Source organism: Camelina sativa, chromosome 5, assembly GCF_000633955.1.
Source record: "Camelina sativa cultivar DH55 chromosome 5, Cs, whole genome shotgun sequence".
Taxonomy (NCBI): domain Eukaryota; kingdom Viridiplantae; phylum Streptophyta; class Magnoliopsida; order Brassicales; family Brassicaceae; genus Camelina; species Camelina sativa.
The window spans coordinates 33,559,464-33,570,306 of NC_025689.1; the positions used below are offsets into that span (position 1 = coordinate 33,559,464).

The 10,843-nt window shown below is 30.6% G+C and overlaps 3 protein-coding genes across 3 annotated transcripts; 1 reads left to right on the plus strand and 2 right to left on the minus strand.

Moving 5' to 3' along the window:
• Positions 2,045-3,993, plus strand: LOC104788403 (E3 ubiquitin-protein ligase At4g11680-like). Its single transcript, XM_010514150.2, has 5 exons — positions 2,045-2,749; positions 2,835-2,954; positions 3,048-3,180; positions 3,269-3,433; positions 3,529-3,993. The coding sequence occupies exons 1-5, from the start codon at positions 2,262-2,264 to the stop codon at positions 3,703-3,705; spliced, it is 1,083 nt and encodes a 360-aa protein (XP_010512452.1). The 5' UTR covers positions 2,045-2,261; the 3' UTR covers positions 3,706-3,993.
• On the minus strand, positions 5,569-6,486 carry LOC109133007 (defensin-like protein 125). Its single transcript, XM_019245537.1, has 2 exons — positions 5,930-6,486; positions 5,569-5,807 (listed from the first exon to the last, which is right to left on the minus strand). The coding sequence occupies exons 1-2, from the start codon at positions 5,976-5,978 to the stop codon at positions 5,623-5,625; spliced, it is 234 nt and encodes a 77-aa protein (XP_019101082.1). The 5' UTR covers positions 5,979-6,486; the 3' UTR covers positions 5,569-5,622.
• LOC104788404 (BON1-associated protein 1-like) lies at positions 7,543-8,355 on the minus strand. Its single transcript, XM_010514151.2, has one exon. The coding sequence runs from the start codon at positions 8,245-8,247 to the stop codon at positions 7,738-7,740; it is 510 nt and encodes a 169-aa protein (XP_010512453.1). The 5' UTR covers positions 8,248-8,355; the 3' UTR covers positions 7,543-7,737.

The window sequence follows — 10,843 nt, forward strand, 5'->3', positions numbered from 1 at the left end:
AATCGAATCAAAAGATTTAAAAAACACTAAATAATTCCAACTGAAATCGAATCAAAAGACGGATTGAAAATCTTTAATCATAAGATTAATTTTTTCTTACAAATATACTCTTAATATAATCAGAAACATATTAATGTTTATGCACATAATTTCATATCAGAACATGTAAATAAAATTATGATTAAAATTTCAGTCTATTTGTGGAATTGCGATGAGAAATAGGGGAGAAATGACATAAATGGGTAATTCATATAATAGAAAACATTGTACTTAAACGATTTTTGAAAAAAAGTTGAGTATATTTCATGTAAAGAACTACTTTGAGACTGGTATTTTGAAAATATTTTGAGATTTTTTGAGAATTAGAATTTCTACTAACTATATAAATTAAACATTCAAATGGAAATACATGTATTTTGTCTAAATTTCTTAGCTAAAATTCAATAATAACATTATTTTATGGGTAATTATTTAAAAGAGAATGGTTATGGGACATAAAATTTCTAACGGGATGGATCAGGACGGGATGGGATGGGACTGGACAAAATTTAACACCCTGTAACAAGATTACTTCAAAATTTTCAACGAACATGAGTTGTGCTTGATTAGCATGAATGTATTGTAAGAAAATTTATATTTTTCAGCTGATGAAAATGATGATAATGTTTATTTTCGGTATTGATTGTGGTATTCTACATATACACTAAAATATTGAAAACACCGTAAAAGAATGGCCAACTAATTTTTATGGAAAATACTAATATTATAAAATTAAAAATTTACGACCTAAAAGGGTTTATTATTTAACTTAATATATGTTTTATCACTGTTTTTGAAGTAATTTAATTTACTAATTAAGTACATATACTTCAAGAAACAATAATTAAATTTTGAGAAAAAATCCAGTCTATTTATAGTAGTAAGACAAGAAATTGAACATAGACTGGATTTTTCTCAAAATTTAATTATTGTTTCTTAGACTGGATAAACTGAAACGGATAAGTCGAATAATTAAAAAAAAAAAAATTGAACATTTTTTAAAGGGACATAAATTTTAGATAAAAGTATGAAATGAAAAATATAGGTAGATAAATTCAAAGGTCAAGCTTTCACTAATTTGGATAAGGATTGACTATGCAACATGTGATTAACCACTTTGGAACGAGCACATAGAAAATTTTGGTATTTTTGAAAACAATTATATAGTTTTTGAAATTATATTTTTTTGGATAATTTCAACTAACTAAAAAACCTAATAATCAATGGAGAACTCTGGTATCCCGTCTAAATTTCTTACCCAATCTCTTTTAATAAATATTGTCTAACGAGAAATTATTTAAAAGACAAAAAACATAAGACAAAAAAAAGTATGATGGATACAGGATGAGACGAGAGACGGGATGAGACGAGATAGGACGAAAAGAGATAAAATGGGACACCAGGAGATGGGTTGGGACGGGACGTGTTTCCTGTTCCAAACTAAATACGTCTAAGTTTAAATTTTAATAATTTACAAGAAAATAGCATACATGTGCTATAACGTCAGGATTAATATAATTCTTAGTCATTTTACAAATTTAAAATTTATATTAAAATGTTTTGTCTTGTCATCTGTGCCAGAGGTAATCAGACAGATGTATACGATGTGAAGTAGAGGATAGAGACCAAAGGTAATTAGATATGAATGGAAGGGAGTTTGTATCACAGTCAATATCGTGCTCACTGAAATTAAATGTCAAAAATAAGTACATAGTACCAATAATATGTTGAAAATATGTAATAATCTGAATATAACTAATACAATATTATTAATTTCAAATTATAATAAACATATTAGTCCGTGCAGTAGCACGGGTTACTACCTAGTTATCACTTATTTTGTATTGAAAGCAGTGACAGTTTTGTAAATAGATGGCAAGTTCAGGATTTATTTGCTAAATGTATTTGCAAAATGTATATATAGATAGATACTAATAAGACCAGTTGTATTATTTTTTATAATTTGGAGAGATATTATATTAGGAAAAAAACCTCTTTGTTATTAGAAAGAAAAAAAAAAAAAAAAGTATTTCCAAAATTCTCGAGAAACAAATTAAACAAAGTGATTTGGTGCTTCCTCCGATCCTCTCAACTCCAAAACCACCAAGCTCGCTCGAATCGATTTCCTCCTGGGAATTGAAAGCCCGACGACCCATCGAGATTCTGGATCAACCCGATTGATTGATTGATTGATTTACCCAAGATCCAAAATCAATCCGGCGATGGACGTTTCGCCGCTTCTTAGCCGGAACAGACGAAGGTCATCTCAGCAGCTTCGTGGCGCAGCGTCGAGACTTATCCGCCGTGCTAGCAACCGTCGGATGATGCTCCGTGAGCCATCCGTTAGAGTCCGTGAGGTTGCCGCTGAGCAGCTTGAGGAACGTCAGAGTCAATGGGCTTACTCTAAGCCCATTATTGTTCTCGATATACTTTGGAATTTCGTCTTTGTGGTTGTCTCTGTCGTGATTCTAGGGTTTACTTCTCAACAAGAAGATCCTATTGTTCCTCTTAGGGTTTGGATTATAGGGTATAATCTCCAGTGTTTGTTTCACGTTGCTTGTGTTATCGCTGAGTACAAACGTCGCCGCCGAGAAGCTAATATTAATGATGATGATGGTTCCTCAAATCACGGATCTCTCAGCGGCGGAAGTGAAGAAGATGAAGAATCTGATGATGATGGCTATATCATTAACGATGCTGATGGAACTAGGTTCAATTTCTTATTCTAATCTTTAGGATTTGTTGTTGTATATACAAAACTTCAATAGATGATAGGATCCTTTATGTGGTTTCAGCTTCACAAAGCACCTTGAATCTGCGAATACAATGTTCTCTTTTGTCTGGTGGATCATTGGGTTTTACTGGGTCACAGCTGATACTGAGGGACTACCTCAATCTTCCCCTCAGCTCTACTGGTTTGTTTCTATGAAGAGTTCTTGATTGTTTCTTTGTTTGTTTGTTGTGAATCTTCAGTGATAGATTTTGTTTCTTGATTTGAACTTTTGCAGGCTCTGTGTTGCATTCCTTGCCTTTGATGTTATGTTTGTTGTCATTTGCGTTGCGGTTGCTAGTCTTATTGGTATTGCTGTTTGTTGCTGTTTGCCTTGCATCATTGCCATCTTGTACGCATTAGCTGATCAGGTAAAGGAAACAACAACACTATGAGGATGAAGAACAAATGTTTCTTGATGGAATCCTTGATAACTAGCTATTTTTTTCTATATGTCAGGAAGGTGCAGCGGATGAAGAGATAGAAAGGCTTTTAAAATTCAAGTTCCTCACAGTTAAGAATTCTGAGAAAGTGAATGGTGAAATCCGGGAAACTCAAGGTGGGATCATGACTGGGTTAGGTGCTGAGTCTCAAACCGAACGTGTGTTATGTAGCGAAGATGCTGTAAGTAACCATAACCATAAACCAAACCTCTGTCGATTTTTGGATAAAGATACTGAAATGATTTGAGCAAAAAAAAAAAAAAAAACCATTTTCAGGAATGCAACATATGTCTATGTGGTTATGAAGATGGAGTAGAACTAAGGGAACTTCCTTGTAGACACCATTTCCACAGTTTATGTGTAGACAAATGGCTAAGGATCAACGCCACTTGCCCTCTCTGCAAATTCAATATTCTCAAGAATGGTGAACCTAGTGGTAGTGAGCAAGTGTGAGTAGGAGAGAGTTTTTGTTGCTGCTCAATCTTTGTGAAATGTGATGAAGCATTCTTTTGCCATTTACAGAGGAAAGAAGAAGAAAGAAGACCTTGAGATTTGTTTTGAGACGAAGCTACACGTCTTTTCTTATCTTTTTTCTTGGATATAATATATATTTGTAAAATGCAATAAGTATATATAGTTCGGTTGGAAATTGTTCTTCAGCGAGTCAGGTGTGATGAGAACCGTTTGGGGTTTTTTGGTTTTCAATCAACGGCTTGGTTAGATCCGAATTAGATAAGTTAATACGGTGATGAAACCATGTGACGTCATTGCTGTTGTAGTAATGACGTCAAAAAGAGAAAAATATCATTATCTAAATCGAATTTGATAACGAAAGAAAAAAATGTCTTTTGTTTATTTTTCAAAACAGGATTTCAATATTTTTTTTCTCTTTATGAGAAGTATAATTTTCAAGAATGTAGTATTGTATTCGTTTTATTTATAGCTAATATTAACCATCTTACTAACGTTATAATGTTATATAGAGTAACCCACTACGATTATAATACAAACTAGGTGTACCGTTGCGGTACACTGCCGGATAATTTTTTTACTAAAATCATTAAATATTAAGTTGTAATTGTTAGTTAATTTTTTTACTAGTTGTATTTTGATTATTAATTCTATGATTTAAATTATGGTATACAGCATAATAATTCATTTTTGTTATAAATTAATTTATAGTATTAATATCCTTTTATACTGTTAAGTTGTATTTGTTTGTTTATAATAATTATGTATATAGAGGTGTCAAACAGGTCAGTCCACATTTTTTTTCTTGGATTGCAGTGGATCAACCTGCTAAGACCGCGGTCGTTAAAGTTATGTCCAAACATGTCTCTGATCTAAATTTTCTATTAATTATTCTTTAAAAATTTAGTGGCAAATAAACAAAAAAATTTTAAATAACTTATAATATTGATATTTTGTAAATATCTTAATTGTTATACACTATATTTCCTCACATTATTATATGTTTCACATATTATATTAACATACCTATGTGAAAATATTATTTATATATAATATATTTATTTTAATTATATATTTGTAGTCTTCCGGACCATCTGCCAAATTGTAGACATACTTTGATAAAACCTGTAATCTGCATAGACTTAACCGTGAGGACCGTCTTTTAACGATACACCGCAGGTCGTAGTGATGGATCCAATAATCACAATTGAGAAATACCCATCCTAAAATTATTTCACCTTTGAGGAAAATAAGCGGAGAATAATGGAATGATGAAAATTTTGTTTAATTTTGCAGAAAATTAGGTTAAGTTTTGGAAGTGGAGATAATTTAGGAACATGAGTCAAGATTTCTGGATAGATTGGAGGATATACCCGATTCACCTACTTTATTTTTGCATATATCGATTTTATTTTTTAATTTAAAAAAAAATATTTTAATAATAATTGGTAGTATTTCGATTTAATACCTTCAAACTCCAAGACTATTTTGACAAAACTGCTGCAAAAATGTTAATATAGATTCAAGACTAATTTTTCTTTCTCTTCTTTATGCAATTATGGGCTTCTCTTCTTACAATTGTTATTCCCTGTTGCCAAATTTAAACCGATTAAATTAATTTTTTTCGATTCAATATTTTATTTAAATGAAAAAGTCCTATTTTAAGATGAATGGAGCATCGCTACTTTTGCAAAATTTTGTTGTTAATATTGACGATAATCGAAACATACGAGTTAGGCATAATAATATGCTAGAGTATCAGTACTCACACTCAAACAACAACAACAACAAAACTGTACGAGACTGAAATAATATATATTTTTATTCAACGTCCGTATTAATTTAAAATACCAAGATTGATAATAGTTTGTGTGTGTGTGATACAAATCAGAAGACAAATCAAATATTGCAATTATGAGCGCAGATGCATGTCGTGCTCGTAGTATCATAACACTCGCCGAATCCATTATACTTCCTAGTACATTCATATGCACATATCAAACTCTCGCAGTTTTCTTTCGGTGTTATGATATATGAATAACACTTTTTTACTTCTCCTCCTTGCGTTTCCTTTGTAACCATCCCTAATTCAAAAAAATATATATATATATATATATATATATATATATGATCTCAGTTTCTTTTTAATAGAAAACTACCTTTTCAAAGAGAAGAAATGTGGAAACGTGTAAAATATTTAGCAAACCTAAAACGAGGATGACCATGAAGATAGCAAGAGTGATGGCTTTAGTCATTTTTGATTATACAGTATGAATGAAATTATCTTAAATAAAAACGAAAATGAGTGTGTAATGATCAATTTAAGCGTGAATGTCAAATATATATAAGCAATTCAAAGAAAAAACATATCACAAAATCTAAAAATAGTTATAAACATAAAAAATCAACAAGTAATTAAGTAGACGTTGTAAAGGGACGAAGATCTAATCAAACAGCTAAGAAATCAACTAAAAGTGGAAACATATAGTAACAGAAAAGAGAAAGAATCATATCATGATTATCTAACATTCTAGTGAGTTTATACCATACATGATGATTATTTAACATTCCTGAGATATATATGAATATATAGGTTTAATGGGCTTTAATAACATAACATAGCCCATAAACCGATATATAATATCTGAACATTCGAAATTTCGAATGGTTGGTGTATGTATACTTGTAAACGAGAGAGAAAGATACGACAAAAGAAAAAACCGAGAAAGAAACGTGTGAATAGAGAAGTACGTATGAAATATATTAAGGAGCAATCAAGGGATATGATTTGATATATTATTCATTCTCATACAAGTGGTATATTTATACACAGGAGTAGATGCCTAGGAGAATATCAGAGAGTTATTGAGAATATCTACTTTACATAATTACAGATTCTAATGAGATAATTGTAATCAAATCATATCCCTTGATTGCTCCTTAATAAAATATTGACAAAAAAAAGAAAGAGAAGTACGTATGAAAAAGGCTGTTGAACAAAAAAGAAAAGAAGTAAAAGGCTTTAGAGCCAGCCAATGGCCGCTATTATAAAAAGTCGGCCGTAAACAGAGACTTTAAGCCCAGCGGCGCCAACAAACTTATACCAAAAATGGGTTTTGGTCCACGTGACGTGAAGGAACATCGAACGTGTGTACACAGCACAACTTTGTTTTATTGTTTTGTTGTTGTTGTATACAAAACAAACCACTCGTAATTTCTTATCTGGACTAAGTAGAGTTAAACAACATTTGAATAAATCTCTCTCTCTTTTTTAATTTTGACTCGTGGAGAATCCTTCTTTTATTTAAAAAGGGGGTTGAATATTATAGAAGATTATCCACAGAAATGACAAAACATTCTCAAAATTTATTACAAAAACGCCACTAGTAATAAACATTAGAATTATTAATTTTCTTTATTATTATTTTTCCTACTCATTTATTTAAAATTCGCCACCGCTCAAGCCACGTTACAAATTAATAGTAACTCATAAATACAAATTAGAATTATAACAAGATTTTTTTTCGTTTTTTTTTTAATTCAGAAACTAAATCCTAAACCTATAGAGGAGTCCGAGACTAATTTTTCTTGGGTAGGATTTCCACGGGTAAGAGGTCCTTCAGGTATGCAAATAGGCCATAAGCAATCAATCTATACTTATGTGGCAAAAAAGATAAAGCTGAACAATTCTACGCTTGGGGAAGATCGATCTCTTATCTAGACCAACAGACTAATTCCTTTTGTTTCTTCCTCTTAACCAACAACACACACGACGAACATACATATGCAGTTTCGAACACCAAGTTCTTTCTTATTAGATTCATCATCAAAACCAATGATCACTTTTTATTTTTTATTTTTCAACCTTAGAAGAAAAAAGAATTACACATCTTTGTTCCGCAAAATTCCAAAATTGGGAATCATCAACGGAACAAAAGACAGAAGAATTAGTAATAAGAATCTGTGCAGAGCAAAGCCCAAACAAAACCCAAAAACTTCTTTTTTTTTTTTTTTTTAATAAGGCCGTTGGTACAGACCCCAAACTGGAACTCCGGTTACAATCCGACCACCATACCCATCAATCGATGGCGTATCCGATCTCGGTCTCCACAAACCAGTATCACTCACCGCCTTCGGATCCGATTTAACAAGAATCGAAAAATTGACGATCCCACACTTATCACCAAACTCATCTCTCAATCTATAGCTTAAGCAATTCAAATGGCCTTCAGGCGAATACTTCCCCATGAAATCGCTTGTCGGGATTTTAGCTTCTCCGACGCTTTTGTTTTGCCCAGAACGTGTTCGATAAAATACCTCAATGTATATAAACTGTACATTACCGTTGATGGGCATCTCTAATTTATGGTTCCATGTTGGGTTGCTTACTCTCGATTCGTCAGGTTCAGATGTTCGTTCTTTCTCGTCGATCTTTACTACGGCGTGAGTCTTTTTCTTGAGCGGTCTTCGGTTTAGCTTGAGCCCTTCTGCTGATTTTAGATGAATCTCCAATGTTTTTGTCATTGTTGTTGTAGTATAGTGATGATCAAATTGATGTACCAAAATATATCATTTGGGTTATTTTTATTTTTATTGTGTCTAAATCATTAACTTAGAATGAAGGGATCATTTGGGTTATTTAAGTTTTGGTATATATAGACGACGAAGCTGACAAGGAAGTTAGCAAAGAGAAGAAGACTCGAGGAGTTTTCTTCTCTTTTTCCGGACACCTCATTATCGATGTCGACCAAATACACATTTTATTTTCTTAAAAGGAGAAAACTTTTACATTTTAATTTTTTAATTTTTTCCTTGTAAATAAAAAATTAAGATTGAATATTAATTAAAATCCGGTTTTTGAAAAATGGTTTTAATAAATATTTAAACAGAAGATGAATTTTATTTTCTCATTAATTACATCATCATTTGTGTTATTGTGTTCGTTTAAATTTTCCGTATTAAAAATAAAATGATGTCTTTTTAAGTTAAATTAATATGAATTTGATTTGGATTCAATAAACTATTATTTTTATTATAAAAAATATATTCCCTCTGTTTCATAATATATGATATTTAGAGAATGTTTTTGTTGTTTCATAATATAAGATATTTTCAAGTTTCTATGTAACTTTTAGATTAGTTTAATAGTTTATATTATACAGACTTGTTTATGATTGGTTAAATTTTTTAAAATAATCATATCTTAATCTACTTGCTTTACTCAAACTTTTTTAAACTTTTTACGCCATAAATTCTGGTTTTATTTGGATTGATCACTATAACTAGAAATTTCCAAAACAACAACAACAATAGTATTGTAGTAACTTTAGTTTTTGTGATTATGACTATTCGAATCTCAGGAGTCACGACTAACTTATTTTAACGTAACATCAATCTCAAGACTTAGTATATACTCAAAAGATTGAGAATAGTAATGTTTTATTACTTAACTCTGAAACCAATAATAATAAAAATAAAGAATCGTGGCAGAAACTAGTTGAATATCCAACAGCAGCGTGAAAAACGCGGCGGGAGTTCCAACAGCTATGGAACAGGGGAGCAATATAAGGAAATTACTCGTTTATTTCTTTTTCCTTAGTTTCAATTCAAATCTATTTATTCATTTAATTTAATGTGCTTGTGGTTTTTCAATGCAATGGCTCTTTTTAATTTTCTCAAAGTCTAGCTCAAGATTTTCGTATACAATCAAGTGTGGTAAGTCGTAAGTTTACAGTTGTTTAGAAGTTTCGCATTATATATATGTTTTATTTTTCCTCTTTTCTTAATGATATATATAAATTTCACATTATTTATCTCATATATATTACACACCTTTATTCTAAATATAAATCATGAATTGTATTAGTATATAAGATTTCTTTTCTTTTAATTATGTTCAACAGTGTCATATATATATAAATATTAATCAGAACTTACAATACCATCAACATACTTTTCTTGATGTTCAAAAAGCTAACTTGTGAGACAAATATAAATGTGGAAAATGCCCTTCCCAAAACGTTTATTTGAATGGAAACTATAGTTAGCTTTACACTAAATTGAACAAGAATTGTTCAACTCATTTGAATATTTTTTCTCGTACGACTTTTACTTAATTAGAATTTACTTAGAAGTTCAAATACGTATAGATTATACTTTCCTAGTTTTCTTTTTCTTTTTCTTTTTGCTAATGGACCGAAAGCTCATGGAAAATATTGAGGACGCGTTGGCTCCATGCACTACTAGCTTGTACTGGTGTACACTTGCACCATTCCTTTTTTTTTTTGGTATGGACCGTTTCTTAATTCTTGGACTGTGTGCATATTAATATGAACAAGTTTAATATTCAAAATAGAGTGAAGTTAGACAAAACAAATAGTAAAGAAAATTCTGGTTTCTGGTTTGGTGATTATTATATATTGATCATGTATTCTTGTTTAAGGATTATGTATATGATCATGTCTACACGTAAGGTGCAAGTACAACTACTAGCTAATAAGTCTTCACCACGTTATATACGCATTGTGACCATACATATATATATATATATATATATATATATATATATATATATATATATATACTATTTTTTCCATCTTCGGGTCAATTTCAGTTTATCGTAGCTTCTGTTTGTGAATTTCCGATCCGCTCAGCAGCTACTCTTATTATTTTGTTTATTTTAGTAATTTATGGTCTTTATCTATTATTTGATTATTTCTATGCTTTATAAGTTTTTATTAGCTAGAAATGTTAAAAACTTAACATTCATAGTTTCATACTATATCTATATATACGTTAATACGTACGCATTTCAGCAAAACTATCAATTATATAAAAATTCGAATATCTATATATACGTTAATACACGTTGGAAACACCTGTTTGAGTTGCGTGTAACTAATTTCGATGGAACCTTTCTGGTTAATTTCCATGGAACTTATTTGTATTTTGTTTCCTAGTCGCATTGTATATATATTTTTCAAGTATAAATAAATGGATGTAGAACAAAATACTTCAATATTCCAATTTTTTGCGTCAATGTTTTTAAAAATAGTCTTCTCATAATCTGAAAAGCTACAACTTACGGCCATTCGATTTGGAGGAAAAACAACTTAACGTC

Coding starts and splice junctions, on each gene's coding strand:
- LOC104788403 (XM_010514150.2), top strand. CDS start 2,262: ATGGACGTTTCGCCGCTTCTTAGCCGGAACAGACGAAGGTCATCTCAG. Junction 2,750..2,834: donor AACGATGCTGATGGAACTAG/GTTCAATTTCTT, acceptor ATGTGGTTTCAG/CTTCACAAAGCACCTTGAAT. Junction 3,181..3,268: donor TGTACGCATTAGCTGATCAG/GTAAAGGAAACA, acceptor TCTATATGTCAG/GAAGGTGCAGCGGATGAAGA.
- LOC109133007 (XM_019245537.1), bottom strand. CDS start 5,978: ATGACTAAAGCCATCACTCTTGCTATCTTCATGGTCATCCTCGTTTTA. Junction 5,808..5,929: donor CATGGTCATCCTCGTTTTAG/GTTTGCTAAATA, acceptor TTTTTGAATTAG/GGATGGTTACAAAGGAAACG.
- LOC104788404 (XM_010514151.2), bottom strand. CDS start 8,247: ATGACAAAAACATTGGAGATTCATCTAAAATCAGCAGAAGGGCTCAAG.